General features: G+C 36.5%; 5 protein-coding genes across 7 annotated transcripts; 3 read left to right on the top strand and 2 right to left on the bottom strand.

Moving 5' to 3' along the window:
• Positions 1-432: 432 nt before the first annotated feature.
• On the bottom strand, positions 433-4,969 carry LOC106427900 (TOM1-like protein 8). Of its 2 annotated transcripts, none has more exons than XM_013868618.3 (10): positions 4,793-4,969; positions 4,526-4,604; positions 4,231-4,329; positions 4,026-4,139; positions 3,777-3,925; positions 3,595-3,676; positions 3,441-3,526; positions 3,202-3,366; positions 2,690-3,087; positions 433-2,429 (listed from the first exon to the last, which is right to left on the bottom strand). In XM_013868618.3, the coding sequence occupies exons 1-10, from the start codon at positions 4,891-4,893 to the stop codon at positions 1,852-1,854; spliced, it is 1,851 nt and encodes a 616-aa protein (XP_013724072.1). In that variant the 5' UTR covers positions 4,894-4,969; the 3' UTR covers positions 433-1,851. The 2 variants fall into 2 exon arrangements, with proteins under 2 accessions (XP_013724072.1, XP_022545266.1); XM_022689545.2 differs by having other exon boundaries at positions 2,690-3,090.
• A 1,195-nt stretch (positions 4,970-6,164) lies between these two features.
• On the top strand, positions 6,165-9,219 carry LOC125575572 (probable serine/threonine-protein kinase PBL1). The gene is made up of 4 exons (XM_048759782.1): positions 6,165-6,398; positions 6,846-7,500; positions 7,580-7,837; positions 8,275-9,219. The coding sequence occupies exons 2-4, from the start codon at positions 6,898-6,900 to the stop codon at positions 9,019-9,021; spliced, it is 1,608 nt and encodes a 535-aa protein (XP_048615739.1). The 5' UTR covers positions 6,165-6,398; positions 6,846-6,897; the 3' UTR covers positions 9,022-9,219.
• Positions 9,220-10,228: 1,009 nt separating this feature from the next.
• LOC125575573 (serine/threonine-protein kinase AtPK1/AtPK6-like) lies at positions 10,229-12,768 on the top strand. The gene is made up of 6 exons (XM_048759821.1): positions 10,229-10,418; positions 10,713-11,525; positions 11,610-11,692; positions 11,779-12,073; positions 12,157-12,261; positions 12,346-12,768. The coding sequence occupies exons 2-6, from the start codon at positions 10,929-10,931 to the stop codon at positions 12,640-12,642; spliced, it is 1,377 nt and encodes a 458-aa protein (XP_048615778.1). The 5' UTR covers positions 10,229-10,418; positions 10,713-10,928; the 3' UTR covers positions 12,643-12,768.
• A 551-nt stretch (positions 12,769-13,319) lies between these two features.
• Positions 13,320-16,343, top strand: LOC106427929 (serine/threonine-protein kinase AtPK2/AtPK19-like). Of its 2 annotated transcripts, none has more exons than XM_048759855.1 (6): positions 13,320-13,571; positions 14,082-14,760; positions 14,848-14,930; positions 15,009-15,303; positions 15,394-15,498; positions 15,702-16,332. In XM_048759855.1, the coding sequence occupies exons 2-6, from the start codon at positions 14,269-14,271 to the stop codon at positions 15,999-16,001; spliced, it is 1,275 nt and encodes a 424-aa protein (XP_048615812.1). In that variant the 5' UTR covers positions 13,320-13,571; positions 14,082-14,268; the 3' UTR covers positions 16,002-16,332. The 2 variants fall into 2 exon arrangements, with proteins under 2 accessions (XP_048615812.1, XP_048615836.1); XM_048759879.1 differs by lacking the exon at positions 13,320-13,571 and having other exon boundaries at positions 14,100-14,181; positions 14,264-14,760; positions 15,702-16,343.
• A 2-nt stretch (positions 16,344-16,345) lies between these two features.
• LOC106427930 (thioredoxin H9) lies at positions 16,346-17,463 on the bottom strand. Its single transcript, XM_013868651.3, has 4 exons — positions 17,253-17,463; positions 17,000-17,119; positions 16,784-16,906; positions 16,346-16,697 (listed from the first exon to the last, which is right to left on the bottom strand). The coding sequence occupies exons 1-4, from the start codon at positions 17,271-17,273 to the stop codon at positions 16,539-16,541; spliced, it is 423 nt and encodes a 140-aa protein (XP_013724105.2). The 5' UTR covers positions 17,274-17,463; the 3' UTR covers positions 16,346-16,538.
• Positions 17,464-23,425: the final 5,962 nt, after the last annotated feature.

Consider the following 23,425-nt stretch of genomic DNA (forward strand, 5'->3'; position numbering starts at 1 on the left):
TGTCAAAGACTAAAGACCGTGACTTAAAAACTCCTTCTAGAGTAGAGACTCTCCATTGAATGGGTCAAATAAAAAGTTAGCTACATTCAATAGTCAAAGCAATACGGATCCAATAATAAAAAGAATAGAAGAAATAAGTCTGGTCAAATTGTTTTTATAAATCGAAAAAGACAAAACTTAACCGGAACTATAATGTAAATTCTTTCAAACATTTAAGATAACATACTTCATTATAAACAAACAATCCTAACTATAACCGTAAAAAAAAACCCAACCCAAAATAGATTTTGTTGAATTTGATCACTCATGAATCTTGATATCATCTCATCCTCTACGTTGTTATACTTGTATTTATACATGGATGTGTTTGCTATATAAATGAGTCAATACAAATAGTGAAATTACAATTTTTCTGTTTTTAGTACCCAAGTGTATCACAAACACATACAATTATTAAAGTTTGTATTTCAAGCGGTATATACACAATAACATACATATAATGATAATAGTGAAATTTCAAAGAAAAAACTGTGGGGCGAAGGTGACACGGTTGGTCATCAAAGGTGAGTAGGTGGTGGAAGATCCGGCGGAGAAAGAAGGCGACGTCCGGAGAGCTGTCGTGATCGCTGAGGCTAGGCTCATCAGCACGAAGATGAGCTCTTCAAGTATGGTCAGCGTCTTCCTCATCATCGAAATTCTGTGTGTTTCTCAAACTTGAGATTCAGAAGTTTGAGAGAGAGAGAAAAGGCAAGCGTGTGATCTTTTCAGCTCACTTTTGATTTGGCCTTTGATGTTATTCAAACATATGAACTGTTCGCTTTATGTTCATGTCCTTTAATGATTATTTAATGAGACAATTGCAAATTAAAAAGTAGTGGAACGATGCAATCACGGTAAAAAAAAAGCCACAACACACAGTCAACAAGTCAAGGTTGAAAGAGTTTATGGATTTAATTATAGACAACTCGCGCAATGACGTAACTACTTAGCTCATAAAAACACATTCATGAATCATTTAGTAGTAACTCTGTCTCGTTACTCTGTACTGAAACTACAAGTCACAAAGAAATTATAGTAAACTCGGATGTAAAGGATCATACACTAGTAATTAGACTAATTACTAATTATACCTATATATAACCATGTTTGTCATGGTCGATCTACTACTTGTGATGAACTTTTTAAATCTTTGCAAAAGTTCATTCAAATTTTAAAATTCAAATGATGCAACAGAAGTTCAAGAAACGGCACCAAGACACACGTTTTTCACTTCAATCACAATGTATGTTTAGAAACAATGATTGGATCTGGGAAGTCTTGCAAATCTCATGTTCTTTGCTGACTTTAATCCTTCGTCTTTGCAGATGAAAACATGATGTGTAGCTCTGGTTCTGTGTTTGAACATTACTGTTGATCCGCCTGATGTTATAAAGATATCTCCGTGTGCTAGAATCGAGGCTTGGATAGGTTGAACCATTTTCCCAACCCAACCCTATTGCATTCTTTCTTTTGTGTGTTTATCTCTTTTTTTTCCCAATTTGTTTCATGTGTAAAGAAATGGTAAAGGTCATGGTGGGAAAACAAAAGTTAGCATTCATTGATATTATCACAAAGGATAGTACATTAAAAAAGTTGTGTGATGTTTTCACTTGTATGTTGTATTTTGTTCAAGTTAATCTCAATCAGTTTGCATTTTCATCCAGTTGAAATAACAACAATATATCCAATGAAAATGATGATATTATTCACTTTTCGCGACAAAAGGAAAATTTCAGAATTATTTTCTAAGAAATTGTATAAAGTCAACATTAAAATTGAAAACTCTATGAAAAATGGTGAAACAGTGGGGTTTTACATACTACCGGCTCGTTCAGTAGGTTTCTTTGACTTGGAGAGTTCAACAAGATCTCCAAACAACTTGTCCTCTGGTTTCTTGTTCACAGGTTTCATCATTGGTTGCTGATAATTAAGACCCGAAGGATGAGAAGACACTTGGTAGGGGTTGGCATTGCTGGCTCCATTGTCTTGAAGTGACATTCCATACATTTGTTGTTCTACAAGCTGCTCTTGTGATAGCTGAGGTTGTCCTCCATAGCCTCCGTACATTTGTTGTTCTCCAAAATACTGTTGTGGTGGCTGAGGCTGTCCTCCGTAGCCTCCGTACATGGCAGCAGGATTATGATGGCCTAAGGGTTGCATGTGGCCTCCTGTCATTGGAGGGGGAAGCATACCGAACATGTTATTGTTGTTGTTGATAGCATAAGGAGAGCCACCTTGAGGGTTGTAACCTAGCGGTTGATGAGTGTGCGTGGTGATGACAACTTGAGTCACTTGCATCGGGTGAGTAGGAGAGTAGTGAGGACTAGAGCTTGGAGATTGAGCTTCCCATGGTGGTGGTGGTAGTGCTAACGCATTGTTGTTTTGTCCACCTTATAGCAATAAGTCAATCAAGATTAGCCCCAGATAATGCACACGGTTATATATTAAACAATTTTCAAAAAAAAATTAAGCTATAATTAGGTGTATCAGTATTATAGATGATTAGCGCATAAGCTGGCGCTTAAACACCACCTAAACCGATTTTTAAATCGTTTTAGGAAAATAGTTTCGCTTATGACCATTTTGCTCATAGTCAGGGCATAAACCGATCTTTAGAACACTGATATTAAGCAGAGTTTTAGATGAATACCATAGTGCGGTGAGATGGGCGGGCTAAAGGTAGGTGAAAAGGGTTGGTTTTGGTTTCCATATGCAGGAGAAGATGGTTGCTGGGTAATATGGAGATTCCAGACAGGACCAGATGACCCTTGTCCAAATCCATTTGAGTAGTTTTGTTGTTGCACCATCTGATTATGCGAGTGTGGACTCGAAGTTGGAGTAGAGCTCTCGCAGTTATTATCTGATAACATGTCGATTAAGACCATGGAGTTATCTGGTGTTGGTACAGGACTACTTGGTTGTGCAGGTCCAAGAGGAACAAGTGCCAGTGAGTTTTCTCCATTCGGTGTCTCAAAGTCATCTCCACTAAGAAGATCTATCTTTGGACCATTTGGTGCATCAGCCACAATACTACCATCTTTCGTTTCACTGCTGAAAAAAATTCAAAACATTTTAGAATGTAACTTGCTGCACAAGTATCGTTCTTCTTTTAAATGCTTCCTTAGAGAAATAAAACATTTCATAACTGGAGCTGATTCTTACCTTGATCCAACAACTATGATCTGATTTGCCTCCTTAGCAACTTCTTTTTTAGATTTTTCTCCCTTTACTGGCGTAGGGTTTCCAGAAGCGATGGATTCGTGCTTCGCAAGTAACCGCTGCAAATCATCATTTAAGGCTAGGCCTTGGCAAAGCAACGATTCATCTCTGAAACATGAACCAAAACGGGTATAGAAATCACATATTCATCAATATATATAGGTAAAATTTTAGGTCCTTACGATGTAGAGTTTACAAGGTGTACTACTCTTTGTTTATAGGTGCGACATTGGCTAACAAGATCTACAATAACCTCTTGTTTAAGTCCCTACAAATGGGTAAAAGAAAAACAAATTATCCAAATGGTTAATTCAATGTTACCAAACTGTTATATACCTCTTTGTTGTTTTCATCTATTGCGTTCAACATTTCAGCTAAGACATCCATAATCCCTTTTGCATTTTGAATTTCTGTCAGACTTCAAAACAAAACAAAAAAGAAAGTGCTATTTTATAAATAGTCTCTAATTAATTTTCAGTATTCTTATAAAACAAGGGGCAATAATTAAAGATAAACACCTCAAAGTAGGAAACTCTGACTCTGTGGAAGTATCATTAGCTTCTTGTCTAGCGTTACGAGCATTCTGATTATACATTGTCGAGGGACCAGTTTGTCCTGAACTAACTGTGGGTTGAGGAGGTCTTTGAGGGAATACAATTCCTGCACGCTGAAAAATAGATAAAGAATTTAAACGAAATCTTCCTAGAATTTGAAACATGTAACGGTTCTATTTAGATGAGCATGTTTCAGCCAAAACGATAACATACCAACAATTCTTGGTATGCTGCATAATATTGTGGATGTCTTCCTTGAGGACCTGAGAAGCTCTCTTGCCAAGTATCTATAAGTATCAATATCTTCTCCTTCACTTGGATGTTAGGCTATAAGTGTAACAAAGAACATAATAAGTTTGGTGTCACGCAAGAAAATGTTAACGGATAAAAATAATGGTTACAAAGAATCAAGATTAACCTTCCTTTTGACCATCTTCACCATCTTATGAAGAATGTCCTTCTCAGCAAGTTGCATGTGAATGAGTTCCCCACAATTGTTGATCATTGTCTCCAGCAACTACAATGAAAACAATCCGAATTTATTTTTATTTTCTCATGAAATATATTAAACTAAGAATAACAAGTATTCATCTAAAGTCTATATTTGTATCCATAATTCTTCAAATCGCTAAACCAAACTAAACCAAGCCAAACCAAAACCAAACCGAAAACATGAATCATGAGCCCTCAAACAAATTGCAAATGGAACTTACAGTAAGAGCCAAAAGCTGAACCTTGGTAGTCCTACTAGCGAGCCTTTTCTTTACTCCACTCACAACTTCTCTATATTGCCTACATATACACAATCACTTATCATAAAAGCCAAAAGAACAAAAAAGTTCGGTATAGAACCAAGAAGCATCAAATCTAAATGTGAACAATACATAAATCCAATAACCAACACAAATGCATAACCCAACAAAAGAGATTCCTTTTAGATCACAGATCATGGGAACAGTAAATACTGAAAAGGGTGTTACCCAGGCTCATGATTAAGCATGTCACATATCTCAAGGTTCATGGCCCAGTCAGGACCAATAAGCATATCGCTTGTGGCTCTATCAACCAAAGGATGCACCATCTCTTGGCTTTTTCCTCTCCTTCAAAACTTCTCCAACTTAAAGAGTGTTTTTTTTTTTGGTTTTCTAACTAATAGGAGTCGTTTACTTCTTTCTAATACTTGTTCTCTTCTTGATTGGTAAACAGAAATAATAAGGCGACACTTGTAAATACTGTTGCTACACTAAAGCAGAAGATTAAGGAACTAATTGACCTTTTATATGTTCTTTAAACGTTTTCCATATTGGGCTTAGGCTGAACAACGGGTTCTAATGTGAAATCCATGCCGTTTTTCTCTACACAAAACGACACGCTAATCACTCATTAAATTACGAAACGCCACGACGACATGCACGGAGATTTCAGTAACTTCACATCTATCTGCTGCACGCCTAGAGGTCGTCGCTCAATACATGCAAGTTAAATAAACTTATTACGATGAATAATCTTTTCAAATACACAGTTTACAAAAGAAAATCTATTCAAATACTTTAGCGAAAAAAATATGATGATGACGATGGCTACTGTAAATTCAGTGAAGTAGAAGAAGAGTGATGAAAAGGTTGAGAAGGACCCTCCACACAGTTTAAATTCCATCGCACTCGTGCGCAGCGCGTGTGCTTAATCTTTTTCTAAAATTTTCCTTTTGTTTTTTTTTTTTTTTTGAGCAAATAATTTTCCTTTTGTATATTATTTATTTTAAATTTCCAAAATGATGACCAGATATCAACCGTATATATGAATGTGATCTAAATGAACGGTGACGATATAAGAATCAACAACTTAATTAGCCATTTGACCAGAAAACAAAACCCCATTTAGATGCTGCCTATTCTTATTGAACAAGCAAATAAGATTAGTTTTCCAAGTTTGACTGAGATGTCGCTTTACTGGAAACTTTGATTTTTTTAAAAAAATTTTGATGTATACATTATATTAAATCATTAATTAGAAACGAAATTTTCTTCTGAAATACATAGTCAGAAAAATAGACCGTCCATGTCTAGTGACTTAAAATGAGTTTTTAGACTCATGAAAAATAACAGATGTAATAAAAGGCCATACTACACAAGTATTTTGAAAAGTAGATATTTTAAATCTTTGTTGGAGCTGTCATAAGATGGAAATATGGAGAGTATCTCTATTTTGTAAAATAATTTATTTGTAGTGGTATTTATTACAGTATTTGTATATGATGATAATCGTGACGAGGTTTAGAAAGAAGAGAACAAAAAGTAAAGGGGTGAAAGAGGAATAATATGAAAGTAAAGTGATAAAATTCCAAACAGAGTTGTAGGGATGAGGAATTAAAATTAAATTAAAATAATATTATTTAGGACATCATCTGCTTTGGTTTGAACTTTGACTACTGCCCTCTTTTGGGTCCCACATCTCTCTCTCTCACTTTCCTAAAAAAACCCGAGTTTTAGAAATTTTCGATTTCATTTTTCGCCCCTCTCTCTTCCTCTCTTGCTGCAGTTTCAGTTTCGTCTCCAGAGAATCTTCTTCAGTTATTGTCCCTTCCAGGTTTGAACAAATCTCTCTCATCTAGATCGAATCTGACGTTCTTTTTTTTTTTTTTACGATCGGATAACGAACTTTCTCATGAACAGATTGTGATTTGTTTCAGTGAAAATTTTAAATTTAGAAATTAAAATATCCAATGATAATGCGAACTTTCGTTTATGTAGTTTCCTGAGTCTGTTGTCCTATTAATCTAGTGGATGTCGTCATTTTAAACGCGTGTCTTAGATATTTATTGCATCTTTAGCTGTTCCACTGACACAATTAGAGTTTATGTAGATCTGTATGAGGAGATATAATCCAGTTTTTGTTTTTTTTCAGCTCATTGTTTTTATTAAGACAATTTATCTAAAACATGCATAAACTGATCTGGTTTTGTAAGAAAAAACAATCTTTGTCTCTGTTGCTAAAAAAAAAAAAACGTTTTGTTTTTTTTTGAATCATTTTCAGGTGAAATTGTTAGTATAGTCTTCAGTTATCAGTGCCCTTTGGATCAGTAAAGATGGTTTTAGGGTGTTTCCCTTTGAAAGGCAAGAAGAAACGTGGCTCTGTCTCTATGAAACGGTTAGATCTCGAAGAAAGCCGCAAACCAATTGCTTTACCGGAGCCACCACCCAAGGTTCCAAGCCGTAATCTACAGTCCGCTCCTCCGAGTTTCAGAACTAGAGCGAAGCCTAGTAATGTCGAGATGAGCAGCAGCAGGACGAGAGTGATGTCTGCTCCTTCGAGCATTCACGGTGTAGCTGAGAGGGATTTGCTTAGCCACGAGGAGCAAGAAACTATTCCACAACCACTTCCGTTACCGTCTCCTAGAACTGGCTCTTCGTTGAAGAACTGGGGGAGTTTTAAATCGTTTAACGGAAGCAGCGGGAGGTTATCATCATCTGCTGTCTCTGGACCTTTGCCTTTGCCGCCTAGTGTGTCTGTAAGAAGCTTCTCGTACGATGAAGTAGTGTCTGCTTGTAGTGCCTTTGCTACAGACAGATGTGTCTCCGAAGGTCTTTCGTCTGTTATGTACATGGCTTCCTTTGGTGACGAGGCTGCTTCAACTTCGAGTTTAAAGAAGGTCGAAGCAACTGTTGTGCGCCTTAATGTAATAACTCAGGTAAATAAAACATTGTTATGTTACAATATAATGTGTTTGTTTGTGTTCTTACTATTCGTTAGTCGTTACTATTGTGCAGAGTATTAGGGAGTTTACTAATGAAGTGAACACATTGGCGTCGCTGCAACACCAGAATCTTTGTAAACTGTTAGGCTATCACGCACGTGAAGGATCTGACACGAGAATGTTGGTCTACGAGAGGCTTGCTCTTGGAAGCTTGGACCGGTTGCTACACGGGAGATCAGATGGTCCTCCGCTTGATTGGAACACTAGAATGAAGATTGCTCTATGCGCAGCTCAGGGTCTAACCTTCTTACACGAAGAAGGACCCTTTCAGGTACACACACAACAAAACACAACAACATTGTCAAAACTATTAGTTACTTGTGACCAATGTTCAAAAAATCACTAATTGGGTCTAGGCCTTAACAAATCATTGATTTATTTTAGATATATTTTACATTTATATAAGTTATTTTAGTTTTTGGGTTTAATTCTAAAATTGTTTTGATGAATTATTAAATTTAGATATATATTTATATATATATATAAACAAACAAAATGAGACAATTTTGTGAATTTGTACTAACATGATTACTTGATTTAACAGATTTAGACTAATTTAGATCGATTTAAACATATTTAGAATGATTTAAACCGATTTGAGTCTTATAAATCGGATTTTAAGAAAATCGTTTTGGTTAACATGAATTTGCTAAACCGATTTTTAGGACCATGCTTGTTACTGAGATCTTTTGTCTTCTTGGTGAACAGGCGATGTACAATGAGTTTTCAACGGCTAACATCCAAGTAGATAAAGACTTCAGCGCCAAGCTATCTGGATACGGTTGCGTAGGCAACACTCCCGAGACAGAGACCTCTAACAGTTCAGCACTAGCTAACCTCTCAGTAGAGACACTAGAGAGAGGGGTTTTGACACCAAAGAGCAACGTGTGGAGCTACGGGATAGTTCTGCTTGAGATGTTAACTGGTCGGAGAAACATGGACGGTTCATACCCTAAAGAAGAAAGAAACTTAGTGAAATGGAGCAAAGCTTTTCTATCAGACGACTGCAGACTCTCTCTTATAATGGATCCTCAGCTCAAAGGTCGGTTTCCGGCGAAAGCAGCGAGGAGCATAGCGGACATAGCGCAGAGGTGTTTGCAGGTGGAGCCATCAGAGCGTCCAACCATGAGGAATATTGTTGAGCAGCTCAAGGTTATACAGGACATGAAGTACTCTTGTAGGTTCCCGTTACGGGAGCCAGCACCTGTCGCGGCGAGGAAACATATGGGAAGATCAAGCAGTCTCAACACTATTGTTTGGACACCGGGGGTAGCAGCGCCGCCGAGGTCTAGTTTTTCGCCGTCGCCACCAGCAGGACGACCGTCAGTTTCGCCTACAAGGGGACGGGGGTTGGTGTTCCCGGCAAGAGTGTGTTCGTCGTTGGAGATGAGTAGGGAGGAGGTACGGAGATTGTCTTCGGGCAGTGGTAGGAGAACTAGTCTTGAAGGGTTTTGATTTGTTGATTTGTTCTCTGGATTTGTTTGGGGTTGTACTTGATAAAAAAAATTATTCTTCAAATAAAAATAGATTTGAAGTATTGTTATAATTCTTTGTTGATGCAAAAGAAAAATCTGGTGTGGTTGAGAGGACAATGTAACACACCTCTGGAAATAGTATACATATTAAACAGTGATTATGTCTTGTTTCTGTCTTGATTTCTTTGCAAAGGTTATTGATTTGGACACTACCAAACGCAGTTAAGCTAATAGTAGTTGAAGTATGGATCATGATGACCTTCGCTGTTACACTGCGCAAGGTAATAAAATTATGTTGCACAAGTCTTTTTTAAAAACAAGGCCTGAACAGGCTGGTGTGGTGGTTGTGTATAGGGCAATTGTGACCGTACCATTCTTTTATTTTATTATTTTTTGGTTTTTTTGAACACAATACCATTCTTTTATTAGAACTCAAAATTATAAACCTTTTGGGCTGAGTAATTTTTTGTTGTGATGGGAAGAGAACGATCCTACATCTTTGTTAACTTAGGTAAAGAACCTATATGTGTGCTGTGTAAGCAAGAAGTGGAGACAAGAAATCATTTGTTCTACTCCTGCTCTTTTTCGAGTCAGATATGGCAAAAGCTGATGAGAAGGCTGCTCCAAACAAGATATACGGAAAGCTGGGAGGATATTGTAGCACTCCTGCTTGATCAAAGGCAAGATCGTGCGAAGCTATTCTTGTTGAGATACACATTTAAGGCGACTGTTCATTCAATTTGGAAGGAGAGAAACCACATAAAATATGGAGAAATGCAACTTCTACACACTCTGTTAATAAAAATCATTGACAAGAATGTGAGAAACAGACTATCTACCATTCGACACCAAGGAGACACAAGATCGATGAAGGGTTGAGAATGGAGTTTGGTACTAGATAAACATTTTAAATAAGAGTAGTAGTAAAAAAATTGCATTTTAGTTTTGAAGTTACACTATATGTAAAAACGTTGTCTCGGAGGAATACAATTTAACATTTTTTCAAAAAAAAAAACGTAGGTTAAGAAAAATTGGTGGATACTAGAAGCTCTTATATGAACCGGGTCTACACCTAATTACAAATTAGATCCAAAATCCAAATCCGCGGATAGATGTTTTTTAAAATAATTAAACAAATATAAACACCAGAATAATACTTTGGAATATTCGTATTATGTCTTACTATGGGCTTAGTTAAAATCAGCCCACAACCACAAATAAAAGAAGCCGAAAAATCCTCCGCCGCAGAATTAACTACTTGGTCAACATTCGCCCAATAAGATAGGACCACGTGTTCTCTCCCTGGATCTATCTCTATTAAAATCCTCACCTCGTCTTCGTTCCCATTGTCGTCTCCTTCCTCAACCATCCTCTCTGGTAAATCATCTCTCTCTCTCTGCCCTCTCCTTGTTAGATCTCAATTTGCTTTCACTAGATCTGATTTTATTGAAATTGAATTCCTTTTTTCTCCTGGGGAAATTTAGGGTTCTAGAATCTATCTAGGGTTGTAATCAAGAATTGGGGTTTATTCATGATTGTAGTGAAAAAATTCATTCTTTTCGCATTTGTGTTGGAGTTAATTTATCACTGAACGTGCCTATATCTTGTTCTCTTATCGGTTCATGTGGTATAGACTCTAAAGTTGTGAACTTTTGATGTTTTTTTGTGCAGAGCTTATAAAACCTTCATGGCATTTGCGCACTACTGCAGCATCGAATGTTTCCTTAACAACGGGAAACAACTAGAGCTTCTTCAACTCGTTATTGGATTGCCTATCGCCACTATTCTCCAGATCCGCTGTCGTTTTAGTCAGTTTTCTCCGCATTAACCCCCTTCTGGTGAAGCTTTCTCAGCGGTTCTCTGTTGTTTATTTTTTGGTTGTAAGCTATGGTCTCCTCCCACCTTACTGTCCCCAACAAAACCCACAAGCAGCAATATTTGTCTCTCAGCCCACAAGTGTCTTTATTGAAAGATGACGTTGAGCTTGATTTCTCTGATGTGTTTGGCCCACTCCCTGAAGAGGCCGGAGACGTTGCCTTCGACGAGCCTGCTGTTATCCACACTCGTTCCCACTCTTTGGTTGGACCGTCTTCGATCGGGAGTCATTCTTTCAAGCTCAGCAAGCTTACCTTACTAGAGACTGAGGACTCTGTTGACTTGGTGGAGTGTGTTGAACGTGAATCGTCACCTTTCTCTGGTACTGACGACACTGACAGCGATGGATCTCCGGAGAAAGATGTGGTGGTGAAGGTCCCTGGTGTGGTTGGTCTTGATGATTTTGAGGTTATGAAGGTTGTAGGGAAAGGTGCGTTTGGGAAAGTGTATCAGGTGAAAAAGAAGGAGACGTCTGAGATATTCGCCATGAAGGTCATGAGAAAAGATAAGATCATGGAGAAGAACCATGCTGAGTACATGAAAGCTGAGCGCGATATTTTAACCAAGATTGATCATCCCTTCATTGTTCAACTTAAATACTCTTTTCAGGTACTAATCATCACTCTGCAACTTACTAGTTTTACTTCATCAATGATTAACTCAGAGCTTATACATATCCTTGTTTGTGTGCAGACTAAGTACAGGCTGTATCTTGTGCTCGACTTTATAAACGGAGGTCATCTTTTCTTCCAGCTCTATCATCAAGGACTGTTCAGGTTTGGCTTCATTCCTATTTTCACTTAGTTTTGGAGTTTCACCAAAGCTATGCAAGGCTTGACTAGTTCTATGGTTTTTTTCACAGGGAGGAATTGGCTCGTGTGTACACTGCAGAGATCATCTCTGCAGTTTCTCATCTCCACGAGAAAGGGATAATGCATAGGGATCTCAAACCTGAAAACATTCTCATGGACGTTGATGGCCATGTGATGCTAACTGATTTTGGTTTAGCAAAGGAGTTTGAAGAGAACACAAGATCAAACTCCATGTGTGGAACTACTGAGTATATGGCACCTGAAATTGTTAAAGGAAAAGGTCATGATAAGGCTGCTGATTGGTGGAGCGTTGGGATTCTTCTCTATGAGATGCTCACAGGAAAGGTAAGAAGACTCATTCATGCCTGGTATTTAATTAAATGATATGAATGTGTTGTGTGATGCCATTTTGCTTGTTCTATTTGCAGCCACCGTTTATGGGGAGCAGAGGAAAGATAGAGCAGAAAATTGTGAAGGACAAGATCAAACTTCCGCAGTTTCTGTCCAGTGAGGCTCATTCCTTGCTGAAAGGGGTAAGTATCATCATCTTCATAGTACTATAAAGCATTGTATCTGACCAAATTTGATCTTGACTTCTTGTATGAATGTATATATAGCTGCTGCAAAAAGAGCCAGAGAGGAGACTTGGGAGTGGACCAAGCGGAGCAGGGGAGATAAAAGAGCACAAATGGTTCAAGGGAATGAACTGGAAGAAACTGGAGGCAAGAGAAGTGAAGCCAAGTTTTAAGCCGGAGATATCTGGAAGACAGTGCATAGCGAATTTTGACAAGTGCTGGACTGAAATGTCTGTGTTGGATTCTCCAGCAAACAGTCCAAGCTCGGATCCTAAGGCCAACCCTTTTACCAACTTCACATACGTGAGACCTCCCCCATCATTCCTTCAGCATATGTGAGAACCTAATGTCTCTTATATAATATTAAAACCTATTTTAAGAAATGAGCTGCTTGATCCATATTTAAGAAAATTGTATGTCTCTCGAAATATTTTATCTAAATGAAGTTGTTAAACTTTCTAAGCATAATGTTTGATATGGCTTTCATAAATCATTGAATAATTGTTGAATAACGATTTAGGCTGCGATTGTTTACATCTGTTGTGACTGTGGCTTTTAAAAACATTTTGCTTATAAAACTTTAGGCTTTAAGAAGTTGACTGTAACTAAAAAAAGTTTAAAGCCACTAAGTGCTGGCTTTTGTAAAACTTGAACGTAACAAGAGGAAATGTAATAAAAATGAACAAACAAAGGTCATCAAAGCCTGATTGGCTAAATATTGACTGTAGAAGTATGTAGAAGCTTTACAAGTGGTAAGCCTCAACAGCTTAATCATGTGGTTTAGTGTTTTGTGCTTATAATCCACAATGTGTTTGTGATATGATTGTATATGCTTTGAAATATATTAAGGGGTTTATGATCAGTACTACCATTTTGCTTGAAAAACATGTGATTTAAATAAAGAAAAATTAAACTATTTTCCAAAATACATCCCACTTGAGTTGGATTTATGGAAATAGACAAACAATTTCTTAATAAAAAAAATAGACAAATAATTGATGTTAATAAATAATTAAATATTCAAAAAAACCTCCGCCGCGTTTAACAACTTTAAACTTTCGCCCAATGAAGGCAGTACACGTATACTAACCCCTTGATCCACGATGCTTCGCAAGTTTGCTTGTTCTGTAATAAAAAGGAAATAACAAAGGAGCCACCTGAAACCTTTTCCTAGAAGGTTTGGGGGCATAACCTAATTATTATTCCTTTTAAATTCACTGTTCCGCCTCATCTCATCCTTCCTCGGGCTTCTTCTTCTTCTCTCTCTGGTAATATTCTTCTCTATCTCTTTGACTTTCCTCCCATACCGCAGAGTTTATATTCCTTTTTGGTTTCTGGATATGAAATATTCAAGTTCATGCGTTGTTTCTACGACAAGAAACCTTTTACGTTTTAGGTCATATGTTTTTTCTGCAAAACTGGATTTGTTTGATATTTTCATGTGTTTTTCCCTAACTTGTGACTCTATCTGAATCATATTGATTTTTGTTGTTTTTTTGAAATTGTTTTTCTTCTAGAATTTACTTCGATCACGTCTCCAGGTGATTAAATTAGATTAGATTAGATTAGGGCTTTCTTTAAATAAATAATTTATTTTGAGTGAGAGGATCATGTAATGATATTCCGTCGGTGCCAAGTTTCCTTAATCTTATCTTTTTGGTAAATCAAAAAGGAATCTTTCCATTTGTTATTCTTTTGATAAGTCTTGTCAAAATCCTATCTGTACTTCAAGATTTTCTTTTATCTCTAAAACTTGTAATAAAATTCATCAACTGCAGAGCTTCTACACCACTTTTATGGCAATTGGACACTTGTGCATCAACACACACTGTTTCCTTCAACTAGGGAAACAAGAAGACCTTCTCCTCCTTGATATTGGTTTGTTTATTCTCAGTCTCGTTAACTCCATTGGCACGAGACCCTAACCAAAGCTGGTGAACGTCTTTTCTCTGTGGATTAGAAAATATGGTTTGCTCTGAGTGTCCTGTTGCCTGCAAGAACGTGAAACCGCTACAGAAACACATGTGTTTAACAATCACCCCTCCACTGAAAGATAACGTTGACCTTGACTTCTCTGATGTCTTTGGTCCACTCCCTCAAGAGTCCAGTGATGTTGTTTTCGACGAGCCTGCTGTTGTCCACACTCGCTCCCACTCTTTAGTTGGCCCTTCTTCCATCGTTGACTTAGACAGTGAGAAAGCTCCAGAAGGAGATGTGGCAGAGGTCTCAGGTGAAGTAGGCATTGAAGACTTCGAAGTTTTGAAGGTTGTGGGGCAAGGTGCGTTTGGGAAAGTGTTCCAGGTGAGGAAGAAGGACACCTCCGAGATATTCGCTATGAAGGTCATGAGAAAAGACAAGATCATGGAGAAGAACCATGCTGAGTACATGAAAGCTGAGCGTGACATCCTAACCAAGATTGATCATCCTTTCATTGTTCAACTTAAATACTCTTTCCAGGTACTAATCATCACTTCTAACACTTTGCATCGTACGTAGTGGCTTTACCTTCTATATAATTAATACATACTCTTTTTTTGTATGCAGACTAAGTACAGGCTCTACCTTGTGCTTGACTTTATAAACGGAGGCCATCTCTTCTTCCAGCTCTATCACCAAGGGCTTTTCAGGTTTGGCTTCTTTGCTATTTTTTTTGGAGTTTCACTATAATTCTTCAAGGCTTAACTAGTTTTATTTTTCTTTGACAGAGAGGACTTGGCTCGTGTCTACGCTGCAGAGATAGTCTCTGCGGTTTCTCATCTCCATGAGAATGGAATAATGCATAGAGATCTCAAACCTGAAAACATACTCATGGACGTAGACGGCCATGTGATGTTAACTGATTTTGGTTTGGCTAAGGAGTTTGAAGAGAACACAAGGTCAAACTCAATGTGTGGGACTACTGAGTATATGGCACCTGAAATCGTTAGAGGAAAAGGACATGATAAAGCTGCTGATTGGTGGAGCGTTGGGATTCTTCTCTATGAGATGCTCACTGGAAAGGTAAGACAAAAGCCTAATGTAGTCTTGGTCTTTGTTTAGTTCATAACTTATATGTTTTGTGTGTGATGCCATTTTTTGTTTTGTGCTCAGCCACCGTTTATGGGGAGCAAAGGAAAGATACAGCAGAAAATAGTGAAGGACAAGATTAAACTTCCACAGTTTCTGTCTACCGAAGCTCATGCTTTGTTAAAAGGGGTAAGTACAATCATCTACAAGACTATAAACATTTATTAAGAACTTTTATAATTTTTTTTCTATATTAGATTTTTTGCTTATATAAAATATTTCCAAATTTTTTGAGACCAGACCAATGTTTCATTCATCTATTTATCTTCATGTACTTTGAATTGGCATTGTAGCTGACCAAATCTGATCATGACTTTGTGTTGAATGTATAGCTTCTACAAAAAGAGCCAGAGAGGAGACTTGGAAGTGGACCGAGAGGAGCAGGGGAGATAAAAGAGCATAAATGGTTCAAGGGAATAAACTGGAAGAAGCTGGAAGCTAGAGAAGTGAAGCCAAGTTTTAAGCCGGAAGTATCTGGAAGGCAATGCATAGCGAATTTTGACAAGTGTTGGACTGATATGTCTGTGTTGGACTCTCCAGCAAACAGTCCAAGGTCGGATCCTAAGGCCAACCCTTTTACCAACTTCGCATACGCCAGGCCGCCTCGTTCAATCCTCAGCCAAGCCACATAGACTTTTGTAGAAGAACCTAATGCTATTAGATGGGAAATATATTTGATGTTTAGAAGGTATACATGATCTAATGTGTCTTGTGGTCGCTTCTTTCTCAACATGTATATTCGTTTCTATCTATTAACAAAACAAAATGTTTATAAATCTAATTATCAAAGTTAGATTACATGTAAGTGTATGAAACATATGAATATGAATTTAATATTGATCTGTTTTTGACCAAAGAAACCTATTTAATAATTTGATTTGATGAGATCTTGTTAGAAGAGTGAAGGAATTGTTTTGATAGAGAACAAATTATTATATTATTGAAGGTATCTAATAATTGAAAAAAAAAACTCAAGTCAAAGTGCTTTTGGATTTTATAATCTGTTAAAACTAATCACAGATGAAATTGTACATAGAGATGATTCAATATTATATTTAGTGATGAACTAACACACAGTGTTTTTTAATAAAATTTTTGGCATTTTACATACATTGATAAGAAGAAAGAGTTTTTGATACTTGCTACACAAGCAACATAGAAAGGTTGAGTCAAGGCTGCTGTGGACTTTGAGGTAGAGAGTCAATGATGGAAGTAACCTTCTTCTGTAGCTCAGGCTTGTTAGCTCCGACAAGCTTGCCTATTTTCTGACCATTCTTTAGAAAAAAGAAGGTTGGTGTTGCCTTTATGTCCCACGATGAGCTAAAATCCTGCACAATTTTAAACAAAAACATTTGAGATTTAATTTAAGAAGAGAATCTGAAAAGAGCTATGGATGGGTTGGTAAACAACTTACGCAGAGTTCATCAACATCAACAAGAAGGAACATAAGGGAAGGGTGCTTCTCAGAGAGCTCAACGTAAAACGTTGCCAACATCTTACATGGACCACACCATGTCGCGCTGAAGTTTGCAATCACCTGTTTGTTTAAAACGAGAGAGAATTACGATTTTGCCATCATTAGACACACAAAGGATACTTCATAAGAATTGAGAATAAAGGAGAAAATTACGATTTTGCCATCACGGCCAGCTTCAGCTAATTTATCATCCCAGCTCTCTTTGGTGGTTATGAGATGAACATTGCCACCAGAAAAATCAACGTTATGGATTGTATCATCGTCTCCTTTGTTCTACGTTTGCATGAAACCAAAAGGGTCTTATTTTTATTTCATATCATCTCATAAACAAACAAATATTGATGCGACAAAAAAGACAATAGCAGAACAAGGGTTTCGGTTTCGTTTGGTTAATGTAATAGAATACCTTAGAGACGCAGCTTCCCATTTGAATGCTCAATTACCAGAAAACAGAGGATCGATTCTCTTCTTTTATTGTCCTTGCAGCAAACCTTTGGGGATCAGATACGATCAGAGGCTTAAACGCATACAAAAAAAGGTTAAGAGTTTTGAGTCTTGACAGAGAATTGAGAGAGATAGAGATTAAATTTTACCAAATTTTCTGGTTTTTTTAGGGTGAATGAAGAACAAAACGCCGTTACAAGGAATATACCAAATTAGGAGTCATTGGCTGGAGACGAATCCCTCTCTCTATTGACTCGGTCAGACCAAAATGTCCTCCTCCTTTCTCTGTAAATACACTTCTGCCCTCCTTCCTTTTAATGTTTAAGCAGTTAATTAGAAGAACCAAAAAAAAATTGACTTTTTGACTTAAATGAATCAGTTATAGAATCCAAGCTTTTACTACTATTCTTTTTTCACATTTTGAGCAAAATACATATTTTGGCTCAAATATATAGTCACGCTTACGCATGCAGCAAGTTTGTACGGTGATTTTTTCTAAAAGAAAAAGTTGAGATTTGTACTACAACAATCACATTTATATCTGTTTGTATCTTTGTGTCGAGTAATATGTATAAGAAAGATGTCAACGGAGTTTAGCTTTTTGCTTTTGAACATTGAAAGGTTTAGTAGCTCAGAGAACATTCTTTCGAGATTTTCAAGGACCTTTGCACATTGGGATTCTTTTTTTTGCTAATCGAGTATCCTGGTCCCATCGAAGTGGTCCAGACTAGAGACCGAAGTGAGCAAAGACGCTGCCAGGGCGTCACCATGTGGCTCACCGTATAACGGTCTTCGGTCTCGGATGCTGCAGCCCATATGTAAATTCCGCAGTAGCCAATGCTCGAACTCAGGGGTGGACACTCCAGCTGGAGCTCCTATACCACTAGACCAAAGCAACTTGGTTACATGCACCTATAATATTTTCAAAATTTTGTATATTTTTAATAATTTGATAATTTATGGCCAGTTCTGTGCGAAGCAGTCTAGAGGTCTAAAGTAAATTTAATTTAAAAAAAATAATGTTGATAATATTTAAAATTAAAATATTAAAAATATTTACATAACTGATATTCTATATACTTAAAAAATTAATTATAAAAAGTATAAAAAGCAAAGATTAAAAGCATCTCTTAAAACTAATTACTAAATATTTAGTAGCAACATAACAATTTAATTAAAAGTACTTACTGTAACTAAAAATGAGGATTGGTTATGTTGGAATCTTATTATGTGAGAGCATCTCCAATGGTGCTTCATTTTTTACTTTTTGTTTCATTTTTTACTCCATTGGTGCTTTATTTTTTTTTCATTTCTTTATTTTTTGAAGATATATTTTAATTACAGATTGGTCCCTCAACTTTGACTTGTTCTTAGTTTTTACTTAAATAAACTATAAGAGCTAATATTACCAACTTTTTTAAAAAGTTTTTATTATTATTTTTATTCAATCAATTTAAAATATTAAATATACTAGAAACATGTTTTTTTACTAATATTTAGATGAAACACAATTACATAAATAATATAAAAACTGAAAGACTTGATAAACACCAATCTAAAAAAAAAAACTTAGCACGTCATAAACTAACACTTAATAATCTGGTAAATCATTTTCAGATCCATTAAGATTGTTAAAATATTGTCCAAATGAAGTGGTTGCCTGAGAAAGCTGTCGAGCTTGTTGTTGTTCACTCATTTCTACTAAAATTGATTTTGCTCAGATTGAATGTATGCACGAATACTAGGAACTTGTATGGAGTTCAAATCACAAAATAAAATTTCGTTTTCTTCTTTAAACTTCTTCAAACCATAAGTTTTGTTTTGAATCTCCAAATGTTGTTGTCTTTGTGCGCTTGTTTTCTCTAATTTCTCCAATAGTTTTTTATTTCCTTCTTCCAAGGTGTTAATAATTATACTGTATGATAATATTTATTTAATATTAATTATCAATTGTGGTGAAATATTGTTAAAATAAAAATTTGGGTAAAATTAGTAAACTAGCAAAAGTAAAAAATGTTTTTGATAAATAATGATAAAACAGAAAAAGAATATATTTGGAATATTTCTTTTTGAAGAAAAAAATGAAGCAAACCATTGAAGAACATGCTTCTTCATTTTTTTGAAGAAAAAAATGAAGTTTATCACTGGAGATGCTCTAAGGCACTAAAAGTTCAGATTATGTGGAGACTCCATGACCAATGCCTAATTTTTCACTATACTTTACGCACATTGAAATTTATAAGCTTATACTCAGTAGTCAGTATAGCATTGTGCGCCTAGTGAGAAGACGTTCAGGATTCGCCCCTGATCATAGGTGTATTTTTCATGAGTTTTGTCTCTTAAATTGTTGAAATAAGACAGACAAGAGGAGTGAGAGCATATAAATTGCTCGATTATGATCACATAATAGTGTAACCCCAACAATGCAGTTTTGACATATTTGGATGAGAAATAACGTTATGTTTTGCTTGTCTCGGCCACTTGAATCATATCATCCCATGGCGTACTTCTATGTCCACCTTCGTGCAGTTGACTGTACATGGTTTTATCCGTCTTGTACATATGAGCTATATCTGGCACAAGAGAATCATCTGGATTGGGGTTTGTCGGCAAAACCAGTCCTGAAATTTTGGGAGTCCTATACGAAATGCTATATTTACAGATTATTTGATATTTTATAAATTTACAAATGAAATCTTTATCAAAGAAATAATAATTTTATAATATACTACTTATTTATATCTGAATCATAATATATAAAGTTCATTGAATATTTTTATCATATTCATAATCTAAAAAGAACTTATTCACTTTTATTATTTTAAAATCAACATTTATATGTTAATATATTAAAAATACACACACATATATATATATATATAGCTTTTATTCTTTACTTTATTGTACGGTGAATTTTTCTAAAAGAAAGAGTTGAGATTTGTACAACAACAATCACATTTATAAGGTTTTCAACGTTACTGATCTGTTTGTATCTTTGTGTCGAGTAGTATGTATAAGAAAGATGTCAAAGGATTTTAGCTTTTTGCCTTTTTACATTGAAAGGTTTGGTAACTCAGAGAACCTTCTTTCAAGATTTTTCAAGAACCTTTGCATTTGCACATTGGAATTGTAGTTCTAGGCAACCACTTAAGAGACATAGGGTGTGCATGCACCTATAGTATTTTCAAAAACTTGTATATTTCTTAATAAATTTGATATTTATGGTCAGTGATGTGTGGAGCAATCTAAAGCAACCTTATAATGTGTTTGCTTTATCACATTTTTTGTTATCTGTCTTGTTTATATGTTGTGTATGTGTCTCACTCCAACTCAGATGAATACAGAATTGGGATTCTAGGTGTACTTTTCATAAGTTTTCATATTCAATTGTTGAAATAAGACACAAGAGAGGAGTAAGTGCATATAAGTTGTGCTCGATTATGATCACATAATAGCGTTTACTAAAGCCAACAAATGCAGTTTTAATATATTTGGATGAGAAATAACGTTTATGCTTTTTCCTTATTTTCGACCACTTGAGTCTTATCATCCCATGACGTACTTCTGTGTCCAGCTTCGTGCAGTTGACTCGTACTTGGTTTTATCAGTCTTGTACATATGAGCTATCTCTGGCACAAGAGGATCATCTGGGTTCGGGTCTGTCAGCAACGAGCAAATCGACAGTAATACCTAAATAATCATCATCATCAGCATTAATAAATAATAAACATAATCGGCTGAAAAGTCTTCTTTGCGTTAAAAAAAAAGGTAACAGAGATACAAAAGGTCAATCCTTGGAAATGGTATAAGAGCAGGACTCCACTGTTCTTTCAGGAGATCAAAGCAAATGCTTCCAATGCTGTTGATGTTTGGACAAAGAGAGTAATCAACGCAAGTATAGTCTTATAATTATTTCAATATTACTCGAATGGTTTGCTACAAATCTCATTGATTTGTTTTTCCAATCTATCAGTCTCCTATGTACTCATTACTCACCTTTACATTGCCAGATAGACTTAACAACAAAATAAAGAATTTTAACGATAGATCTTCTTGACAGTTGTAGAACAAATTTAAATTAAGGGACATGCGTAAGAAACTTAATTTCTGACTGAAGAAATTTTGAATTGTCAAGAAGATTTGTCGGAGAGGAGGGGTATATCGTTGACCTCACATGAAACCTAACATTTTGATCGAAAGTTGCATCACTATAAAAGGTGTTAAACACGACATAGCCCTCCTTTGCAACAAATCTTTTTAACAATTGTAGGGATAACCACTCATTTTTCGAACAACTTTTTCGCCTGAAAGATTAAGTTTCTTACTATATCCCTCAATTTTAATTTGCTAATCCGCTCCCATTATGCAACAAAATAGGTTATATTGTTGCCTTCACATGAAACTTAGTTCATAAAAGAAATTTGCATCACTGATAGATTGTTAAGCACCACAACAAATGTAAAAGTAAGAACGCATGTTGAAGAGAAAACTGATAGATCAGAAAACTAAATTAAAGAGATTTGTAGTAAGGCACTCCAAAACGTGACTGGTTTGTTGTTAGCTGCCAATTAAGAGAATATTTATAGATTGAAAAACAAATTAAATCCAAACAGTTATCGTTGTCAGTAGTCAACGCATTTTATTTTATTTTTGCGTTAGATTACGGTACAAATTTAAGAGTACACAACGAAAAAACGCTCAACGAGAGTTGACTATTTACTCAAATGAATCACTGAATCAGTGTGAGATGGACTTGTTCCCATATCTAATGAAGTTACAAAGCGTAAAAAAAAGACTTTTATTATTCTTTTTTACATTTTCAGCGACCAGGAAATATATATTTTTGGCTCAAACAATATTCTACGTTTCTTTTTTTCTTTATAGTTTTGAAAATCAACCTCTGACCAAACTTTTAGTAGTCTCTTCCTTAATATTATTAGATTTCATCAACTTTCTTAGGATTAGGAGGACGAATGCGTATATATAGGAATGTCAAACAGGTTGGACCGTCCCGTCCCGTCCCGACCCGCCGCGGACTCAGCATCTCGCAGGTCCAGGCGGTCCCGTTCCGCGCAGGCTGCGGTCTAGAGAAAGCCGGCCCAGTTCCATACCGCCTGATTGCACAGTCCCTTACAAGCCGTCCCGCGGGCTGGACGCGAAAGGAGTGCAGCATGACGTTTCTCGACGCTGCAGGCTGCTCCAGTAACCACTACATACCTAAGTGCACATAATGAATGATATATGAACATATGACCCATCTACTATTGGAGCTTAACAAAATTTTACATATATTGGTCTTGTTCTGTATTTTTTTTTTCTATTACAACTTGTGCTTCATTCACCACAACAATATCAACGACACTCTTTCTCTAAATTCAATCCTAAGAGAATGTATGTTGAGGGTTACAGTTTGATCGTGAAGTTAGTATCCTAACCATCCTTTAATTCTATCAAGATTTGGAGCCTATGTTAGGAGTTCTAAGGAGTATCAAACAATGGGCGCCCGTAATGAAACCCGTAATGAAAAGCTGGAATGCAAATGAATTGGTATCAATGAGCGCAGGAGCACCGTCGATGAAGAAACCATGATCGGAGCTGGATCTTCTTCTTCAATGGAGAGTTACTTCGCAAACTTCTTGTTATGTTTTCACGAAGCTTCACTGGAGGAGATAGAAGGCGAAGGATAGACAGGAAGCATCATCGAAGAAAAAACCATGGCCGGAGCTTCATTTCGTGCGGCGGCGACTCCTCTTTCACTCTCACTCGCTCTCTCTTTTGTTTTTCTGGTGGCCGATCAAATTAAGAGAGAAGAAGCTGCGGGACATTAGGGTTAACCGCGGTCTTCTTCGGTCCATCCCGCACAAAGCCCATCCTGCGAGGCCCGCGACATTGCAGGATAACAGATCTTAGACCCAAGCCCGCCCCGCCACAGGTTTAAACGAGCCTATCCCGCGGACCAAGCCTTCCTTCGACATCTCTACGTATATATGTACGTGCCTTACATCAACTATTCTTGAAATCATTACAGAAGAATTTTCTCATAATTTGTTGCAATTTCTTAAACTGAAACGGATATTTTTCCAAACTTTCGCTATTCACAAGGTTTTTGCAATTGCAATTCCATACACAAGCAAA

This window comes from Brassica napus, chromosome A1, assembly GCF_020379485.1.
Source record: "Brassica napus cultivar Da-Ae chromosome A1, Da-Ae, whole genome shotgun sequence".
Classification (NCBI taxonomy): domain Eukaryota; kingdom Viridiplantae; phylum Streptophyta; class Magnoliopsida; order Brassicales; family Brassicaceae; genus Brassica; species Brassica napus.